This window comes from Giraffa tippelskirchi, chromosome 13 (genome assembly GCF_054371585.1).
Source record: "Giraffa tippelskirchi isolate mGirTip1 chromosome 13, T2T-mGirTip1v1.2.pri, whole genome shotgun sequence".
NCBI lineage: Eukaryota > Metazoa > Chordata > Mammalia > Artiodactyla > Giraffidae > Giraffa > Giraffa tippelskirchi.
This window is the reverse complement of record NC_137287.1, coordinates 6,061,930-6,083,448: the sequence shown is the minus strand read 5'-3', so window position 1 is coordinate 6,083,448 and position 21,519 is coordinate 6,061,930. Positions and strand designations below refer to the sequence as shown.

Below are 21,519 nucleotides of genomic sequence, written 5' to 3'. Positions count from 1 at the left end.
CTTCCTATGAACTGTTCTCAGTATAACACGATAGATCATTTTAACTCACCCCCCCCGGAAAATAGTCTGTGCTGAACTGGAAAAAGAAAAAACAAGCACTAAAACAGGCGACGTTGTCTAACTTCCTCTTCCCCCTAAACGGCCGCGTAGTTCTCGCTCTGCCGTCCCCCCGATCGCGATCACCTGGGGACACCACGCCTTCCTCTCCGCCTCCACACCCACTTCCCGAACACCAACGCCTCAGCCCACCACCCGACGCCTGCGCACGAGCCCCCCCAGCCCGCGGACAGCTATCCGACACCCACTACAGCCGCCAATAGCAGTACACCCAGCACCGCCGCCCCCCCCTCCCCGCTCCCTACTCCGCACGCAGGGTTTCCCAGGCACACGCTGCGGCTCCGGGCCGCCTTATATAAAAACGAATGTGGGCGGGGAAGAGAATTCGGTCCGCTTTGGGGGCTCCCTGCCTTAGCCTATGGGGAGGAAGCTACTGGGCGGCCTTTCCACTGGGTGTTTGGTGGCTTGATCTCCTTGCCAACAGCGCTTGGGGTGCGGGTCCTGTGTCTGAGAAAAGGGAGGAAGAGGCAAGAATGGGGTTAAGGACTGATCGCAAATAAAAATATCAAAATAAGGGGATGAAGGATACTAAGAAGAATGCGAATGAGGGCACGAAAAGTGGATGGAAAAGGCAGTCTGGGGCAGAGAGAGGTCAGTAAAAGGAAGATGTGCATCTTGAAACACCAGGCGCTACGGCTGCCACCTAAAAAAGAAAAAAAAGCGAGGCCAACGGGGATTATGGGATTTGTAGTTTTACAGGTTATTTAGTTAGAAGATGGCGGCAATAACCGCTGCGCAAACGCAGAAACGGCTCCAACTGCTCATGCGCGTTAGCCCTGCGAGCACGCCGCCGGCGGAGGTGGAGCTTGTGAGTGGCCTCGCGCCTTTCGTTGGTGGCGGGAAAACTGGTTGGAGGTGCGCGCGGCTGGTAGAATCGCTGCAATTACTCTGTCTGCTCCTCACCCTTAGATCCTCTACGCACCAGAAGGTAATTGGTGTTTTTCCGCTTGCACCTGAAGGTTCTAGGCTTGGCCAGTCTTGGCTCCTGTCGCCTGAGGAAAAGTTTTCTCCTCGGGGTGACGGCTAGCTCTTATCCCTCTCCTCAGAATCTCTAACCGCAGACTTGCTCCTAAGAGAAAACCAAAACTAACTCAGTATTATGGTGGGCAATGTCGAGCTGAGCGAGAATGAGGATCCTGGTGTCTCCGTGGGTTGGGGGCGGGAATGGGGAGGGGAAGCTGAGGGGAAATTGTGTCATGGGGGGTTTGTTGATGGGGAGGAGAGGTTAGAGAGCCACTGTTTCACCCTTAGAGAGGAGTCATGGACTTCTGGCTCTGTGGTACCTCCGGTCTGAATTGCTGTGCTTTTCAGAGAGAATTGGTGAGGAAAGAGAGGGAAAATGTGGGTGTCTCCCAAGTTCTTCCTTCTGGTTTTAAGAGTGAGAAAAGTGAGATTTAGGCCTTTTATTGTTCCAAATCTTGGCACTCTGTGAGGGAAAATGGTGCAGTGGTCTGGGAGTTCATGGGCATGGCCCCTTGGAAAGCAACACAAAATGGCTAGTTTGGGGTTTGCGTTATTCCGGGCACGTGTGGAAGCTTTTCAGCGGTTTGATAGAAAGGGTCTGAACCAAGATCAGGGTACTGAGGAGTCTGTCTTGGTGATAATTGGCCGTGTCTCTCTGCTTCCTTGCGCTCCCTGAACTTTAAGCTTTAGTCACCATTAATTTATAAGATTCCGTAAAAGGTTTTACTTCAAGTAGTTATGACAGTGAATGTCTTGTTTCATTGCTAAGTCGTGTCAGACTCTTTTGCAATCCCATGAACTGTAGTTTGCCAGGCTCCTCTGCCCCTGGGATTTCCCCGGCAAGGATACTGGAGTGGGTTGCCATTTCCATTTCCAGGGGTCTTCCCGACCCAGGGATCAACTCACGTCACCTGCATTGGCAGGTGGGTTCTTTACCACTGAGCCACCAGGGAAGCCCCAAATGTCTTGTTAGGCAGCCTAGTATGGGTAATAAGGGATTGGGTGCCTAGTATGGGTAATAAGCTGGGATCAGTTTTTTCCTTCTGTCTTGTTAAAAAGTTTAGAATCATGCTTGCTGAGCGCACATGAGAGAAGGAAGGAAGAAAGAACAAACTTACTGATGCAGGCATGAAAATGAGCAGAAATTTACATACCGTTAGACATTAAGACAAAAAGAAATCAAACTCCAGCTTAAAGGAGAGTTAAAATATAGTCTTTATCTTTTTATTTTTTTGAGAGTTATATTTTATTTGGTGGACATACTGAGGAACTCAAGCCTGGGAGGCAGCATCTCAAGTAACCCTGAGAAAAGTGCTTCCTCTGAAAATATAGTCTTTATTTATTTTACAATATATATATTTACTTGTTTTGATCATTGTCTAACTACTCTCACTAGAATGTCAGCTCAGTGAGAATAGAAACTTGATCTTTCTTTTTCTCTGCTCAAAATATAGTTTTTAAATACAATTTTTTGAGGCTCACAGAGTCTGTGTTAGAGAGCAATTCTAAAGGGTTTATTTTTGTTCTCTTAGACCAAGGATTCCAGGGACAATATAAAGAGGGAGTAATTGGATACTTGGGAGAAGTTTGTGAACACATTCCGAGTGGGAGGAGGAGGACTAAGGCTTTTTGAAAAATATTGACAAGACTGAATTAAGTTATTTAGCTAAGTCAGTTCTCAAACATTTTGGTCTTGGAATCCCTTTATTTTTAAATTAAATTTACTTATTTATTTTTGTCTGTTCTGGATCTTCATTGCTGCACAGGCTTTTCTCTAGTAGTGGTGAGCAGGGGCTACTCTCTGGTTGCGATGTGTGGGCTTCTCACCTCGATGGCTTCTCTTGTTGGGGAGCAGAGGCTCAATAGTTGTGGTGCAAATGCTTGGTTGCTCTTCAGCATTTGGGATCTTCCAGGATCAAGGATTGAACCCTAGTCTCCTGCATTGGCAGGCAAATTCTTTACCACTGAGCCACCAGGAAAGCCCTGGAATCCTTTTTTAAAATTTATTTTTAAGTTATGTTTTAAAAGTTTTTTTTTTTTTTTTTGGTTGTTATTTGGCTACACTGGGTCTTTGTTTCTGCCTGTGGGCTTTCTCTAATTGGGGCAGCAGGAGCTACTCTCCAGTTGCGGTGCATGTGCTTCTCTTTGCAGTGGCTTCTTGTGTTGCAGAACGTGGGCTCTAGGGCACATGGGCTTCAGTAGTTGTGGCTCTTGGACTCTAGAGCATTTGCTCAGTAGCTGTGGTGTATGGGCTTAATTGTCCCACAGCATGTGGGATCTTCCCTGACCAGGGATCAATCCTGTGTCCACTGCATTGGCAGGCAGATTGTTAACCACTGGACCTCTAGGGAAGTCCTCTAAGAATCCTTTTATACTCTTAAAAATTTTGAAGGACTCTAAAGATTGGTTTATATCTCTTTACCTGTGCATTGATACTTAAGTATTAGAAATTAAACTGAGAAAAATTAATGTATTTATTAATTTTAAAATGATAATAAACCATTTACATAATGTTAATGTAGATAACACTTAAATGAAAATACAGTTTCCTAAGTGAAAGAAAATTTAGTATGAAGAATGGTGTTATTTCACATTTCTGCAAGTCTCTCTCATGTCTGGCTTAATAGAAAACAGCTGGATTTTCATCTGTTTCTGAATTCAATGTGTTGTGATACCTTGTTTTGGTTGAAGAATATGAGAAAACCTAACAGATAAGTAGTTGGCGATCTGCTGAGCTAGGTGATTTCATCTTCTAGTCAGTGTGATGATTTTTGGTGTTCTAAATGAAAAAAACCTATCTTTTGGAACACCTCATTCACCTTCCCTTGGGTCCCTTTATTACTTCTAAGTTATTTCCCCCTCCTTATTCACCTTTCTTTCTTATGTCAGTTGAGGAGTTAGGATCTGGTTATGGAAGTTCTTTTACTTTGACATTTAAAGCTTTATTGGATTTTTTTCCCAATATTTTTCATCTAAGGTAAGAAAAAAACTAAAATGTCAGATGTTATTCCTGGGTTTAGAGCCCCCAGTCATTTCGTAGTTGGCCAGGTAAAAGTTGGTGGCATTTTGTATATTTATTAAACATCTTTAAATATCTTTTAAATATCTTTAAAATTGTGTCTCTCTCTAAAGTGGATTTCAGTATTTGTTATTGTAGGAGAAAATACTTCATCTGAAACAGAGGAGCAGAGACTTATCAGACAGTGACTTCCAAACTTTCCCTTCTCTATTGATCAGGATAGAGATTTTCTTTAAATGTAATGTTCTTCATCACACCCTCACTCTGCATGCATGCTCAGTCGTGCCTGACTCTTTGGGACCCTATGGACTGTAGCCTGGCAGGCTTCTCAGTCTATGGAATTATCTCGGCAGGAACACTGGAGTGGATTGCCATTTTCTTCTCCAGGGGATCTTCCTTATCCAGGAGTCGAACCCACATCTCCCTTGTCCCCTGCATTGCAGGCAGATTCTTTACTGTTTGAGCCATAAAGGAAGCTTGTATATTTACTACATCTTATTAACTCAACAATGATCCATAATTTTGTCTAGCTGGTTGGGGCTTCAGTAACACACTTTGGCCTAGAGAGGTCAGTATAGGTTTAGATAATGATTGAAACCTAACTCTTGGAAAAATTTTGCCTCTTTAGGTTGATCAAAATACTCTTTTTAAAATTTTATGTTAAAAATAGAATTAAAAAATCACTTTGAAATGGCAGTCTATGTATAAAATACTAGAGTTACACAAGAGGCCACAGGAGAGAGCTCGTTTCCACCCTCAGCTGCCTGTTTCCACTCCACTGAGACGTTTTTGTCAATTTCTTGTGTATTATTCCAGAGATAGTTAATGGATACTCAAACATATTGTATAGATGAAAATTTTTAAAAAATCAGATTTTGACATCTCAAGTACACTAATTTCATTTTGCTTTCCTTGTTCAGTATAGGTTTGTAATTCTGATTATCTTCATAGGGACTTCTCATGGTCATTTTTGGAATTTTAGAGTCTGGGAGAAGATATGTTTGTCATTTATTATTATTATTCCCTTTGTGGCCTAATTTTATACAGTTTGTAGCTTCTATTTAGGATTAAAATAAAGAAGGAGACCAGTTTGCTGTAGTGATTCTCCCCTAATTTCCTACTTGCTTTTTCTTTCACTGTCAAATAAGTTTGGGAGTTGGCGGTGAAAAGTTAAAATGGAAACCATGATAAAATGTGCTCCTTAAATTGGGCTTTCCTGGTGGCTCAAATGGTAAAGAATCTGCCTGCAATGTGGGAGACCCGGGTTCAATCCCTGGGTTGGGAAGATCCCCTGGAGAAGGGCATGGCAACCCACTCCAGGATCCTTGCCTGGAGAATTTCATGGACAGAGGAGCCTGACGGGCTATGGTCCATGGGGTCACAAAGAGTTGGACACAACTGAGCGACTAACACACACTGCTGCTGCTGCTGCTGCTAAGTCACTTCAGTCGTGTCCGACTCTGTGCGACCCCATAGACGGCAGCCCACCAGGCTCCCCTGTCCCTGGGATTCTCCAGGCAAGAACACTAGAGTGGGTTGCCATTTCCTTCTCCAACGCAGGAAAGTGAAAGTGAAGTCGCTCAGTGGTGTCCGACTCTTAGTGACCCCATGGACTGTAGCCTACCAGGCTCCTCCATCCATGGGATTTTCCAGGCAAGAGTACTGGAGCGGGGTACCATTGCCTTCTCCATAACACACACTAGACGAGTATAAATGAAAAGGAATTACTGCAAACCAGCACATATCAATTATTTGCATTTATGGAGTTAAGAAAAGGAGCAGAAAAATACCAAAAAGTTTTACAAAGACTTCATATTCAGCTATGCTGTGGCCACACTAAGTCAAGCCCCCAGTAACTTTTGAATTCATCTTGAAATCTGGAGGGAGGAATTCTACACCCTGAACAACTGAGTGTTTAACTTGACCATTTGAGGGTCATAAAATTTTCAGCCCCTTTAGAGAGAAAAATATACGAACCCAAAGATTCATTTTATGCAACTTTTGGATCTCTCTCTTTTTTATTATTACTTATTCAGTTTCTTTGTTTCTTTGTCTTTGTTGTTGCTCGGACTTTTCTCTAGTTGTGATGAGCGGGGGCTACTCTCTAGTTGTGGTGCACAGGCTGCTCATTGTAGTGGCTTTTCTTGTAGCAGAACACAGGCTCAAGGTGTGGGGCTCAGCAGTGGCAGCTCCTGTGCTCTGGAGCACAGACTCAGTAGTCCTGGGGCATGGGCTTAATCGCTCCATGGCATGTGGGATCTTCCTAGATAAGGGACTAAACTGATTTCTCCTGCGTTGGCAGACAGATTCTTTACCACTGTGCCACCTAGGAAACCTCTTGGATCTCTTTATAGTGGGAGATGGCAGAGTTAAAGGATTGAGTTTCAGGTCCAAGGCCTTCAAAGTACTCACAACCAACAGCCAGAAATAAGATCACTGAGAAGAATAGACATGTTATTAGAATTTAGAAGCCAAAGACCTGGATTCATCTTACTCCACCATGTATTAACACTGAGGTTTTGGCAGACCACAGCTGGGTAGAAATAATATCAGTAGTAGAAAGTGAAAACTGGAAAATGTATAAGTTCTTGGAACATCATAAAATGAGTCTTGGCACAAGACTGGGTCACAAATAACATACAGCTAGAGATATTAACCTCTTCAGCCTTTGGTGTGGCTGGAGGCCTCCCTCTTCCATCCCTCAGTTGTCTATGGCTGTGAGCAGCCTGGTCCTTTTACCCTAGAGTACCTAGAAATATTTTCTGTGTGTTTCAGTGCTTACTTTTAGTGTATGCTTTACATGTGTGCTGTGATGTTAAAATGGTTGTGAAGCACTAAACTACTGAACTAGACTACTGCGATGTACTGTAGCACAGTTCATGACACAAACATAAATCAGACAGATTCTAATCCTGATTTTACCACTTATCAATGACTTAATATCTAGATGTTCAAACTGGTTTTAGAAAAGGCAGAGGAACCAGAGATCAATTGCCAACATCTGCTGGATCATCGAAAAAGCAAGAGAGTTCCAGAAAAACATCTATTTCTGCTTTATTGACTATGCCAAAGCCTTTGACTATGTAGATCACGATAAACTGTGGAAAATTCTGAAAGAGATGGGAATACCAGACCACCTGGCCTGTCTCTTGAGAAACCTGTATGCAGATCAGGAAGCAATAGTTAGAACTGCACATGGAGCAACAGACTGGTTCCAAATAGGAAAAGCAGTACGTCAAGGCTGTATATTGTCACCCTGCTTATTTAACTTATATGCAGAGTACATCATGAGAAACGCTGGGCTGGAAGAAGCACAAGCTGGAATCAAGCTTGCTGGGAGAAATGTCAGTAACCTCAGATATGCAGATGACACCAACCTTATGGCAGAAAGTGAAGAGGAACTAAAAAGCCTCTTGATGAAAGTGAAAGAGGAAAGTGAAAAAGTTGGCTTAAAGCTCAACATTCAGAAAACTAAGATCATGGCATCTGGTCCCATCACTTTATGGGAAATGGATGGGGAAACAGTGGAAACAGTGTCAGACTTTATTTTTTGGGGCTCTAAAATTACTGCGGATAGTGATTGCAGCCATGAAATTAAAAGACGCTTACTTCTTGGAAGGAAAGTTATGACCAACCTAGATGGCATATTAAAAAGCAGAGACATTACTTTGCCAACAAAGGTCCATCTAGTCAAGGCTATGGTTTTTCCAGTAGTCATATATGGATGTGAGAGTTGGACTGTGAAGAAAGCTGAGCGCTGAAGAATGGATGCTTTTGAACTGTGGTGTTGGAGAAGACTCTTGAGAGTCCTTGGACTGCAAGAAGATCCAACCAGTCCATCCTAAAGGAGATCAGTCCTGGGTGTTCATTGGAAGGACTGATGTTGAAGCTGAAACTCCAATACTCTGGCCACCTGATGAGAAGAAGTGACTCACTAGAAAAGACCCTGATGCTGGAAAAGATTGGGGGCAGGAGGAGAAGGGGACGACAAAGGATGAGATGGTTGGATGGCATCATTGACTCAATGGACATGAGTTTGGGTGTACTCTGGGAGTTGGTGATGGACAGGGAGGCCTGGCATGCTGCGATTCATGGGGTTGCAGAGTTGGACACGACTGAGCGACTGAACTGAACTGAGTATCTCTAACTCCCTCTAGGTGTCAATTTCCCCAAATGTAAAATGGCATCAATCTCATAGATATATTGGGAGAATTAAATGAGATGACATATTCAAAGATTATAGTCAGTGCCCAATAAGTGTTTTTATTATTAGTCACAATTTTGGTAGAAGTAATGAAACGTACTGATGTTGTGTAGAACATATCTGAGTAGATAGCTACAAATAAACTATGGATATAGAATGAATATGCTAGATTCTTATCACTAGCTTCTCTGGAGACCTCTGTGTTCAGTCACTAAGTCGTGTTTGACTTTTTGTGACCCCATGGACTGCAGCATGCCAGGCCTCCCTGTCCTCCACTGTCTCCGGAGTTTGCTCATATTCATGTCCATTGAGTAGGTAATGCTATCCAAATATCTTGTCCTCTGCCACCTCTTCTCCTTTTGCCTTCAACTTTCCCAGCATCAGAGTCTTTTCCAGTGAGTTGGCTCTTCACATCAAGTGGCCAAAATATTGGAGCTTCAGCATCAGTCCTTCCAGTGAATATTCAGGGTGGTTTTCCTTTAGGGTCGACTGGTTTGATCTCCTTGCTGTCCAAGGGACTCTCAAGAGTCTTCTCCAACAACACAGTTCAAAAACATCTGGTGGTTACTAAATATTTCTGAGCCATGAATAAAAATTATTAATACAGGAATCTAGCACATTGGGAAATTTATTGACTAGAAGATCTAAGTAAAAGGAAGATAATACATTATAGTGATGTTAAAAAGGGGGTTCTCTATGCATAGGGATGTCTGAAATAGGTAAGCGAATCTACAGTGTATTTGTTTTGAATATTTAGAGGAACCTTGTGAAAGGTTATTGCTCTGAAGAAAACTCTCGCTGTTTAACTCCAAGACTGTCTACACCCTACTGCCACCGCTCTACTACTACTTTCACTTCTGGCTGTTAAAACATATCTTGTTTTAGTAAGAGGCACCAAATGGGGCTGCTTATGCTAAGCCCCCTGTCACTAAACCAAGACAACTTGTCAGAAATGGAATCTTAAACCAGTCAGTCAGGAATTGCCTGATCAACACTAGTTGGGTAATCTGCCTGATAGACCCCAGTAATTCCTTAAAGGAAAGTAACCTTGTATAACCAATTTTCTTTTTTCTTTTTCTTTCTTTCCTTTTTTGCCTAGTATTACATCTGTGTTCCTGATCTCTTCTGCCTGTAAAAGTGTTTAATTTTGTATAGCTCCTTGGAGCTCCTATCCATCTGGTAGATTCGATGCTGCCCAATTCATGAGTTGTTGAATAAGCCAATAAGATCCTCAAAATTTACTCAGTTGATTTTTTTTTTAAACAAATCACTACCACTATCATTTCCACCTACTTATAAGTGCCTACTTCATGTTGGATATAGTTCTAAACACTCAAAACACTAAGGATTGTTGCTAATCTTTAAAACAACTTTCATTATCCTCCAGCATGTAATTGGCACTGGCCAGGAGTAGAATTCTAGTCAATAAGGCAGAAAATATAGGTTAGGCATCCCAGACAAAGAGACCCTGAACCCAAGAAGGCAAGAAGAGGAGAAAGTTTAAAATCATGTTCGATCAGTACTGTATATAAGATATATAGAAGATATTCTATATAGTATATATAATATAATTATATATATAATTTTAATATATAGTATATAATATATAATATATATAATTATAATTAGAAATATATAACATAAATATATATCTAGTTATATATTATATATTATATGATTTACAAATATATTTATTGTATATAATTATATATAATACATAAATATAAAGATAACATATTGTACAATGTATATATTATGTATATTATATATAACTATATAACATAAATATATAATATATAATAATATATATTTGTATATAATATATATGTTAGGTTATATGATTATATATAATATATTTATAACATATAAAAATAAATATAAAATATACATATTTATAAAAACATAAATTCTATAAATATATTAAATATATTAAAATCATATAAATATAATATTATAATATACTGCTAAGTCACTTCAGTCATGTCCGACTCTGTGTGACCCCATAGACAGCAGCCCACCAGGCTCCCCCGTCCCCGGGATTCTCCAGGCAAGAACACTGGAGTGGGTTGCCGTTTCCTTCTCCAGTGCATGAAAGTGAAAAATGAAAGTGAAGTTGCTCAGTCGTGTCCGACTCTTAGTGACCCCATGGACTGCAGCCTACCAGGCTCCTCCATCCATGAGATTTTCCAGGCAAGAGTACTGGAGTGGGGTGCCATTGCCTTCTCCAATAAATATATATAATATATACATATATATTTATAATATATATATTATATATATAATAATATATATTTATGTATACATTATATATAATATATATTTATATATAACAATATAATAATATATAATTACAATATATAATTATATCATACAATATATAATAACAATATATAATATATGTAATAATATATTTATATATATAATTCTGATATTATGTATATAATATATATATTTAACTGAATCACTTTGCTGTGTAGCAGAAATTAACATTATAAATCAACTATGCTTCAATAAAATAAATTTTGTTCAATCAGAGCATAACAGTTCGTTTCTTTTTTCCAGCAGAGGCAGAAAGTGTAGCTTCTGAGCTGAATGATGCCAACCTTGGAGAGTAAAGAAAGTGAGTCAAGAGTCATTTTCTTCTTTCTCAGTCTTAGGTCATCTGGACACCTTTCCCACCAAAGGGAAGCTCTGTTCATATGTATTTCATGTTCACTTTGTTAAAGTTACTGCTTTTCTAGCCACTTTGAGTGAAATATATTTGACTTAGAACAGTCTTGCTCAAGAAATGTATGAACTTGTAGGGAGAGAAGAGCCATTTAAATATTTATAAATAACTTTCAATGTGGTAAATGCCACAGGATAGATACAAAGGATTATGGAAGCTCAGAAGAAAGATACATTTGTTATGCCCGGCAGGATCAGTACAATTTTCATTGCATCCTTTGTAGATTTTGACTCGTTTTTTCAAATTTTCCTCTAATTTCCCATAACACTTTGTGCAAAGTTTTAAAAAACGCAAATTTTAAAAATTTCATATTTGAATATTTCAGTTTTCTGCATACTTGTATTTATCACTTTTGAATTACTCAGTGGTTCCTAAACCTGGAAGTGCATCTGAGTTAGCTGGATAGCCTTATAAAATTACAGATTCTTGGGTCTCACTTCGGACTACTTCGTCAGAATCTTAGGGCAGGGGTGAGAAGGTGGGGGCCTGGGGAAGTTGGGTAAGGAAAGGCCTAGGAATCTGAATTTGTTAAAAGGTCTCTCCAGATAATTCTGATATTGTCAGTCAGTGGGCAATGTTTGGCAATTTCTGTGTTAGATTCCATGTTTCACAAATTACATTTGATAACCAAATTTCTTTCAGAATGTGGGAAGGGACAAAAAAATACCTTTGCCCCACCTGCACAAAAATTGCATAGCCTGATGCCCTATAACCTTAACTCATCAAAGGAGGAGATCCTGGAGATCAGTTCCCCACAGGCAGAGGTCAGGCCGAGCCTGCTAAAGACCGGGCTAGAGAAGAAGAAGGAGAAAACAACCACAGAGACTGGTCCAGGCAGTGGCCAGGGGATAAAAAGAAAGGCTCAAGACAGCAAGAGAGCAAAGAAAGAAAAGGTAAAAATCAAAAGGATGGCTGTAGTGGGATAGTTTCTCCTCGTCATCCAGCCCGGGCAAACAGGATCTTTCCATTTCAGAAGACATTTAAATATTTATAACATAAATTTGAATGTCGTAAATGCCACAGGGGAGATTCATCCTGTAGTTTCAGTTTTTTTTCTTGTGTGGGGGTGTCTGTTTTATTCTCAAAGAGGTAAAAAATGTTTTAATGAAAGCATTTAGCAGGGAATACTGGGCAAGTAGGGGCTGAGGTGGGATGTAGGTGAGAGTAGAAGTAGAGACTTGATCAATGTTTTACTTTTCTTTGACTTCTTACTCCCAGGAGATCTGCAATAGAATTTATGGCATCTTTAGGTTGACTTCATGCTCTCAGTTTTGTTAACTTGCTGCCTCGTTGAAAGGAGGCTTCCTCCTTCCTAGAGAGGAGGACTGGGGAAAGACGAGCAGTTTTTCTCCCCTACCTGTCTCTCTGCAGGAAAAATCAACTCTTACCAATGCAGAATTTGAGGAGATTGTCCAGATTGTGCTACAGAAGTCCCTCCAGGAGTCCTTGGGTATGGCTTTTAGTGAGAGAGAGAGTTTGAGTTAGGCAAAGAAATTATCTGAAGGGTGGAGTAAGTTAATAGCTTCTCTCCTTCTCTCCATCTTTCTACATAAGGAAATATTAGATGAGACTTTGAAATAGTTTTAAATACTCGTCTTCTATCAACAGGACTGTCGCTAAACCATCTTAGACAGAAGGTATAGACTTTTAGAAAAGTAGATTAAATTGACTTCAGAATACAAATATAGCCTCATCTAGATTTTTAAATGTAATTTAAATTTATTTTTATATGTTTACAATTTTCATAGAAAAGATAAATTATTTTTCCCAGATTTGAAGACCTTAGTTTCCATTTACTCTTGTATATTTCTATTTCCAATACTGTTTTAACGTATGCTCAGGAATTTGATTTTTAGAATAAGAAGCTCCCTAGTATAGGCCCTGAAGCCTTTCTCCATAAGGTCTTGAGGCCAAGGACAGTGGTTTGACATTTTCAGCTTTTCTTAGGTATACTTCCACTTCTAGAGAAAGCTTGAGGGACAAATGATATAAAAGATGATACCTAAAATTTCTATTATGTACACAAAGTTAACGTTACCTGACTATCCTAGGATAGGCAAATCCATCTGGAAAAGCTTTCAGAAAGATTTGTGGTTTTTCCTGAGAATTGAAAAACTTGAAAGTCCTATGGTATGGCAAAAGTCTAAAGGTAAGTGCTTCCAGGCAGCTGATGGGAGATATGTTAATGAAAGGTTGCAGTTTGGAAATAATGAAGTAGTTATTTTCTTTAGTTGCTTCTCTGCTTATAGTATTTTGTTTTGGGAGGATGGAATCTAGCCTTGATTTTTCAGAGACTTCCTGTACCCAGCCTACAAGATGTACCCAGTTAGACAAGGAACCAGAAATTGCTTCTTCTAATACTTCTGATAATAATAATGCTGATGGGTAAGTTTATCCCAGTGCGGCGAGTTGATCACAGGGTAGACTTAATACTGATAAATGATTATCCATCTAGCTGTCTTTCTATCTAGATGTTTTTCATATCTTGGTAGATTTCTCTCATCTCAGGAAAGATACTTGAATGGGGAAAAATAGGCCAGTAAACGGATAAAATGACCCTAGGAGGCCATGGAGAACTTGCAAGTCTTCTGTCCTCCTATTTTTTACCCTTGGGTGTTTTCCAAAGAAGGGTACTACAAATTGCCCTTTTCTAGCTTTTAATTAAAAATCTTATTTGCAGAGACGGAGTAGTGATACTTCCTATTCTAGAGATTTCAGCCTTTCAGGAAGATGGAATAATACCTGAGATAAATATATCTAAGCCAGGCCAGCCAGATTCTGCATCCTCTGAGAAGAAATTCAATACACTCTCCTTAAGCAAAAGAAAGAAGGAAGCTGGTAAGTATAATCTGATGTACTTTGACATCTGGCTCAAGTACTTACTCCATGAAATTAGGAAATGGGACAGTGGGCATACTGAGAATTTTCAGCCCAAGACTTAAAAGTAATGAACTGTGATTCTTCTTCCTTCTTTTACTATCTACAAAGATTCTCTTCATCTCCTAACCCTACGATGTTTTTCTTTTATCTTCCCAGAAGATGAGAAAATGGAGAAAGCCCAAAGTGGACATGAACACACACAGGATGACCGACAGAAGAAAACCATTCAGGATCATTCCCAGAACAGGGACCAACAAAAACGAGAAGGAAGTGGTTTTGGTAAGTTCAGCCGTGGTTTGACAAACCTACTTGAACTTGAAAATTGGAAGTGGAGGAGAAGGGTAACAACCAGTTAGGATGTTAGAGGAAATTCTGCAGAGACTATAGTTTATTTCACACAGCTACTTAAGAGATTATAGTACTGAGGAAGAGAGAGAGCTAGTTCATTCATTCATTTATTCAGTCATATAATCCATAGTTGTTGGAGGAAGTTTATTTTTGAGCAGTGCTTGTGGCTTGAATTGTGATTGTAGTGAATGTGTAGGCCTCTTACTATCAGTGAACCACTCTTCCTGTTTTTTTACAGTTGCCGAGGAGAGATGGGTGCTCCTGGAGTAGGAAGTAGAAAGGGAGTATCCAGTAAATAAAATTTGCTTTAAGTTCTGTGAAGGGAGGGAAAACAATGTCCTGTGAGGAAACGGTGGAGATCTAATTAAGATAGGGTCAGTCAGAGAATGCATTTGGAAGGAAATAACATTTAAGCTGAAACCTGTAGCAAGAGTAGAAGTTAGCCAACTAAAGCGTGTAGGAGAAAGTTTTAGATAAGGTGAAGTTTGGCTTACTCTGGATACCAAAAGAAACCTGGTGTAACTGGGATTCAGAGAGCAAGGGAAGCAAGGCTGCAAAGTGGCTCTAGATAAATGTAACTGTTATAGCCATGCGTTCTGGGAAACAAACTCACTCAGAAGGACAGTGCAGATGGTGGAGTACAGTTTATTACACTGGTGGGTCCAAGGGAGAGTCTCCTCTTAGCCAAGGACCCCAACCAGTTTTTGTGAAAACTTTATATACCCTAAGTGTACGTGCCCAAACCCACCTCCCCAAATTCCCTGAAACTAGTCTGAACAAAGGAAAAGAAAGATACAATCAAAGTTAACCCTGATTCATATGCCTTAGGCCTAGGTAGTTAACAGTGGACAATTATCAATAGGCCTGTGGCCATACCCCAATAAGCATAATAGAACATACGATTCTATTCGGTTCCACAGATAATTAGGGTATTCTTTTAGGCCAGGGAGAGTCTAGGTGTGAGCCCTGGGGCTCTTCCTTCCAGGGGCCTGGTTTTCCAGTTGGTATGTCGTTTCCATAGATACTGGGCACATAGCTCAAAAGTCCACAGTCCGGCCCAAGATGGAGTCCTGTTTCAAGATGGAGCCTGTTCTTTCTTCCTTCATACTCCTTATAGCTCAAAGACCATGTTTCAAAGTGAGAATTTCATCTTAAGTATAGTGGGAAGCCCCTGGTGGGTTTTAATCAGGGAAATGACATCCTTAAATTGATGTTTTAAACAGTCCCTTTGGTGATTAATTAGAGAATGGAGTATGAGAAGTCAAGAGTAGACCAGTTAAGAAGTTAGTGCTAGGATTAAATATTTTGGTAGCTTGGATTAGGATGATGAAGTAGGCGAAAAGCAAATGGTTTTAAGATATGTTTTGGAGGTAAGGTTGTCAGAACTTGGTGATGAATTGAATATTGGAAAGTGAGAGAGAAGAGGGTTTGAGCAGTTGTGTGAAAGGAGCAGGTAAAAAGCAGTTCTGTGGGATAAGATCAAGAATTTGGGTTTGGACTCATTGGGTTTGAGATTGTTGCTGCTGCAGCTGCTGCTCAGTCGCTTCAGTCGTGTCCAACTCTGTGCAACCCCGTAGACGGCAGCCCACCAGGGTTCCCCGTCTCTGGGATTCCCTAGGCAAGAACACTGGAGTGGCTTGCCATTGCTTTCTCCAATGCATGAAAGTGAAAAGTGAAAGTGAAGTCGCTCAGTCATGTCCAACTCTTAGCGACCCCATGGGCTGCAGCCTACCAGGCTCCTCCGTCCATGGGATTTTCCAGGCGAGAGTACTGGAGTGGGGTGCCATTGCCTTTTCTGTGAGATTGTTGTGAGACCTCCAAACAGAGATGTCAAAGAGCAAGGTGACCGTAGAAACTGGGAGGTCAGGACAGAGGCTGCTGGCATACATCTCTGTGTTGTCAGGTATGAAGATGGGTCTCCAACGGAGGATGTGGGTGCGCTGACCTCAGGAGAGAGTGCAGCATGGGAATGAAGACCCATGGTTAGGCTTAGGGGCTCCAGTGTGGAGACTGGGCTGAGAATGAGGCGAACCCAATTTGGAGACTGTGCAGAGAGTTACCAGAGAAATGGGAGGGGAGGGGGAAAAGGGAGAGTGAGGGGTCACAGAACCCAAGGAAGCTAGTGTTTCAAAAATAAGTGGTCAACTGAAATGCTCTTGACCTGTGTCTATAACATCAGCCTTCATTAACACAGAGCCACATCTGAACTTCAAACAGTTTTCTAACACATCTTCTCTTCTTTCTAAGTTGTTGGAAAGGCAACTTTAAGGAACTGTATGTGTTTAAAACTGTCACAGAAATTTCATCCTAAACCATAAATATCTAGTTTTATAGCATTAGGATGATTTATTTTCCCCGCTCACTTCCTCATGAATATTTCTATTTTTACAGCCACCATTTATTTTCTTGATCTCTGTTCTCTTTTATGGTCCCTGGCCCTTTCTTCCACTCTTTTTTTCTAGTGTTGCCAGGTCACCTCTGTAAACATCTAAAACTCAGTGGCAGCTGTCATTTCAAACTAATACATCATTCCCAACCAGTACTTAATTCTTCAATATAACTGAGGAAGTGATCCATAATATGAGATATTTTGAAAGGACCCAAATATAAGTCATCTACTTTTCTGAGGGATGATTTTGGTGGGATGGAGGGCATCCCTTATGTTTCAGCATTTAGGGTAAACTGACAGTGGGAGAGTGAACTTACTAGAGAAACATATTGGTTGATGTTGTTAACTGAATATATGGTGTACCTGGTCAGTGATTTTCTCTAGCAAAGCTCAGTTGAACGAGTGTAGGCACAGAAAAAGAGTGGGTTCATTCAGAATTGTGTTTGCCAGCTGAGTGGGTGCAAGGACAGAGGGAAAGGCAGTTGATGATGTCTGCAAGAGAATCTACGGAAATCAAATGTGCGTAACTACAGAGTGAAGAAAAGAGGTTGCCACTAGTTGAGAAGAAGGTGGGGCCAGTGGATTGGAGATCTAGATAAAGTGAAGGTTGCCATGGGTTCTTGGAGCAAGGTGGAAGGATGGGGCATTTTTATCAGAGAAGAGTTTAGAAAAGTGATTCAGGGGAGTGTGCGGTCCCTGCAGATGACTGGGGGGGCCGTGCAGGATGGAAGTGGGTTCCTGAGGTGAAGGGGCTACTGAGGTGGCATGGAGGAGAAGGTATGGGGTGCTTGTATATTACCCTTGTGGATATATGGTAATCTATGAGGGCAGGAGGCAGAGAGAAGGAAAAGACTGAATCAGATACCAGCATTGTCATTGCAAGGGAGATGAGAGGGCAGTATAATCTCATGGCATGGACCTTAAGGGAGGGAGTGTTTTTATCGAATGGAGGATAGTAATGGTCTGCAAGTATCAATGGGCGGTAAGGGTGATAACTGACCCCACTTTCTGGCCTGGGGGATGTGAGAAGGACAGCCTCTGCTTAGAGGGCTGCATGGGACAGGTGGGGTCGGGTTGGGGCAGCATCATCAGATTTCAAAAAGGAGGCAGAGGTTCAGAGAACAGGTTGAAGATATGTGGATTTTAGTTGCTCTTGCCTGGAATTCCAAAGAATATTAATTTCATTATCATTTCCAAAGAATATAGTGGAAGAGTTTGGGAGGGAGAGAGGAGAGGCTGTGTGGAGCTTTGGGTCAACCTAGAAGATGTGGGGTAGAGAAAGGTGGGGATGAAAGTTTGGAATGTAATGGATAAAAAGAATGTTTGACTTTTGAGCAGGGCCTGAAGTAAACAGTTGACTGAGAAACGATAGGCTTAAACCCGTCTTCTGGTGAGGGGTGAACTCAGAGCTCTTGGTCCCAAAGGCTGCAACTTGGTGATTTGGTGACAGGTTAATTCAAATAGGACAGGTTAGTTCAAATAGGAACTCTGGATGCTGTGCACAAAAGAGATGCTGGTTAGTCCTTCAGAAGAACTTTTTTTGCTTTTTAATTAATTAACTTTTTTATTGAAGGATAATTGCTTTACAGAATTTTGCTGTTTTCTGTCAAACCTCAACATGAATCATCCATAGGTATACATATATCCCCTCCCTTTTAAAACTCCCTCCCATCTCCCTCCCCATCCCACCCCTCTAGGTTGATTGATACAAAGCCCCTGTTTGAGTTTCCTGAGCCATACAGCTAATTCCCATTGGCTATCTATTTTATATATGGTAATGTAAGTTTCCATGTTACTCTTTCCATACATCTCACCCTCTCCTCCCGTCTCCCCATGTTCATAAATCTATTCTCTATGTCTGTTTCTCCATTGTTACCCTGTAAATAAATTCTTCAGTACCATTTTTCTAAAAAATATGGAACGCTTCACGAATTTGCATGTCATCCTTGCACAGGGACCATACTAATCTTCTTTGTATCGCTCCAATTTTAGTATATGTGCTGCTGAAGCAGGCACAGTCCTTCAGGAGAACTTTTTAGTAGTGACATGCCAGTTGGGAAATGAAGCAGTAGCCAAAAAGATGCTAGGCAGCCTTGTAAAGAAATGTCAATACAGGAAACACTCCTTTCTGCCCTGGGGGAGAAGAGATGATAGCATGGTTCAGGAGAAAGACTGAGATGTGAGACCTGGGTTCCAAGTTCAGCTTTGCCACCAATTTAGACTGATCTTTAGCAGTCAGTTATCTCCTCCGAGTTTTTGGTTTTACTGTTTATAAATCAGGGCTTGAACAGGTTGATCTCAAGGGCTGTGTGATTCTGGCAGAGGTGGTAGTGGCAGGGAGTATATTGATTTTAATTAAATTGAAGAAGGAAGAACATATTTTTGAGTCTCTTATTTCAGGTTTCTTTCCTGTGACAGGTCAGTGTCTAGTCTGGGTCCAGTGTTCCTCCCCAAACTGTGAGAAATGGAGGCGGCTACGTGGGAACATTGACCCCTCAGTCCTCCCAGATAATTGGTCCTGTGACCAGAACACAGGTAAAATGGAAATTTCTTTTCAGTTTTTATGTTCCTTTCTTTCTTTCCCTGCTTTCATCCTTTAGATTAAATATGACAAAAGTATAGTTAAAACTCCAGGGGTCCTTGTAGTTAGCGTTTGGGGAGAGGCGGGGATCTTGCTGTCTTTTCAAAATGGATTCGGCATGAAGGGATAGAGGAAGACACTCTGAAGAGTGGGGAGGGTCCTGGAATCTAAACAATTTTTCTGAGTAAATTCCATCTTCTTCAGCATTGGTTTGATCCTGTTAGTCTGACTAGACTTTTGGTATTGGGTTGGTATGGGATAGATGAGGAAAAGCCAGTGAGAGAGATTCAGTGGCTTAGAATTCTAGAATGTTTGAACTACTTAAAAAAGATTATGGGGAGGGGGGTTCAGGATGGGGAACACATGTACACCCATGGCAGATTCATGTCAATGTATGGCAAAACCACTACAATATTATAAAGTAATTAGCCTCCAATTAAAAGAAATAAATTCATATGAAAAAATAAAATTATTAATCATAAAAAAAAGATTATGAAGATCTAGTCTAGCCCAACTATTTTACAGATGAGAAAACAGAATATTGGAGAAATTATCTTCCTGATGTCACACAGATGGAAGCGGGGTCATACGTGTGTAATGTAGGTGGAAGTTTGGGATCTCTTTCTACAGAACATAACGAGCCAACACTCCTGCTTCTCCTAGCTCTAGCTGCATTTCCTTCATGAGCCTTTATTCATCCTCCAGGCCCGTCTCCCAGGTGTCCTTTTGGTCCTACCTGCTGCGTATAACACTTTCTTCTTGATGTCTCCTCTGCCCTCATCCAGATTTTCACCTCATGAGGCTCTTTCTTTCCCTGCACTCCTCCTCTCTTTTGGCAGACTTGCAGTATAATCGCTGTGATATCCCTGAGGAGACCTGGACTGGTCATGAAAGTGATGTGGCCTATGCCTCCTACATCCCAGGATCCATCATCTGGGCCAAGCAATACGGCTACCCCTGGTAAGGTGCCATGGTAGAGTCAGAGCATCCTTCATAAACTTGAGAGTGGTAGATTCAGACAGAGAGGGAAGAAAATGAAAGAGATTTATAATGGAAATGTTACCTGCCTTAGAAAGAGCATGGGTGAGGGAGAATATAAAGTACTAATCTTAGAGGCTTTGAAAGAATGATTTCTAGAGATTGCATGGTGGCCGTGGTATCTCCCTGGGAAAAAGGGTCAGCCAGTTCTACCCTGAATGGGTAGAAAGAGATGAGTGGTTCTAAGATAATTTTTTAGACATTAGGAAAGGAGAGATATACAAATTAAAGAGAAAAGGGAAGGGGTGGAATAGTTTCTTCTTTGGAGATGTCCCAAGTCAAAAGATTTTTGTTCTCAGGGTTGCTAGGAGGCCTAGAAGATAAGATATTTTTTAGTAGGAAGATTCTGAGCTTCTTTGTACATTGATGGAAGTTACCTCAGTCATTTGGTAGTGACCACTGTGGAGGGATGACAGAGGGGTCTATTTTGGGGATCCTTTATTTGCAAAACATACTGCCCTTTTGCTTGCTAAGTCACTTCAGTTGTGTCCCGACTCTTTGCAACCCTGTGGACTGTAGCCCACCAGACTCCTCTGTCCATGGGATTCTCCAGGCAAGAATACTGGAGTAGGTTGCCATGCCCTCCTCCAGGGGATCTTCCCAACCCAGGGATCAAACCCAGGTCTCCCGCATTGCAGGTGGATTCTTTACCATCTGAGACACAAGGGAAGCCCAGTGCCCTTTTATGTACATGTATATTGATGAGTTTGTGTTCTGTTCATCTAACCCCTTGTCTTCCATCCCCTACACCCATCTATCTTCTCCAGGTGGCCAGGCATGGTAGAACCTGATCCTGACCTGGGGGAATATTTTCTTTTTGCTTCTCATCTTGATTCCCTGCCGGTGAGTTTTCCTGGTTCAGGGTGGGTAAGTGCTCAGGGCAAAGTAATGAACAAATCCATCCTAACAAATGTACAGAGTTAGACATACAGACACAGCCAGCAGACACAAGCAGAAACAGATAATTAGCTAGAGTGACAAATGGATATAGAAACAAACAAATATCTAATTAAATATTTATTAATTACTAGGACATTTGTGATTTTGACAAATAGGCTTTGGTTAGGACATCTGAGGTCAGGATGGAAGAACAAGGGAAGGAGGTGGGATAGGTGGGTCAGGCTTAAAGGAACAGAAAGGCCCAGCACTTCCTTCCTTGTGAATTCTCAGCTCTTCTCCTACCTTTTCCTGGCTAGCAGGTCAAAGCAAGAAGAAGGACAAGAGGCTATAACAAAGCTATCTTTTATTACAG

The 21,519-nt window shown here is 41.1% G+C and overlaps 1 protein-coding gene and 1 non-coding gene across 35 annotated transcripts in view; one reads left to right on the top strand and one right to left on the bottom strand.

Moving 5' to 3' along the window:
• The window catches only part of ZCWPW1 (zinc finger CW-type and PWWP domain containing 1), a 58,910-nt gene that overhangs the window by 4,287 nt on the left and 33,104 nt on the right, over positions 1 to 21,519 (top strand). For 6 of the 34 annotated variants that reach the window (XR_014072893.1, XR_014072892.1, XM_081556057.1 and 3 more), the window contains exons 1-10: positions 904 to 1,045; positions 10,869 to 10,923; positions 11,674 to 11,924; positions 12,403 to 12,481; positions 13,323 to 13,416; positions 13,712 to 13,869; positions 14,068 to 14,190; positions 19,067 to 19,183; positions 20,069 to 20,189; positions 21,035 to 21,110. Coding sequence is in view for 31 of the 34 variants with exons in the window: in XM_081556057.1 (XP_081412183.1) it covers positions 10,896 to 10,923; positions 11,674 to 11,924; positions 12,403 to 12,481; positions 13,323 to 13,416; positions 13,712 to 13,869; positions 14,068 to 14,190; positions 19,067 to 19,183; positions 20,069 to 20,189; positions 21,035 to 21,110 (1,047 nt within the window). In the remaining 3 variants the exon portion in view is untranslated. Of the gene's footprint in view, positions 1 to 524; positions 1,134 to 1,308; positions 1,438 to 10,865; positions 10,924 to 11,673; positions 11,925 to 12,402; positions 12,482 to 13,322; positions 13,417 to 13,711; positions 13,870 to 14,067; positions 14,191 to 19,066; positions 19,184 to 20,068; positions 20,190 to 21,034; positions 21,111 to 21,519 lie in introns of those variants that run through there. The other 28 variants (XR_014072891.1, XM_081556053.1, XM_081556039.1 and 25 more) reach the window with 16 other exon arrangements.
• On the bottom strand, positions 18,558 to 18,664 carry LOC145533662 (U6 spliceosomal RNA). The gene has a single exon (XR_014074242.1). It is a non-coding gene; the product is annotated as a U6 spliceosomal RNA (small nuclear RNA).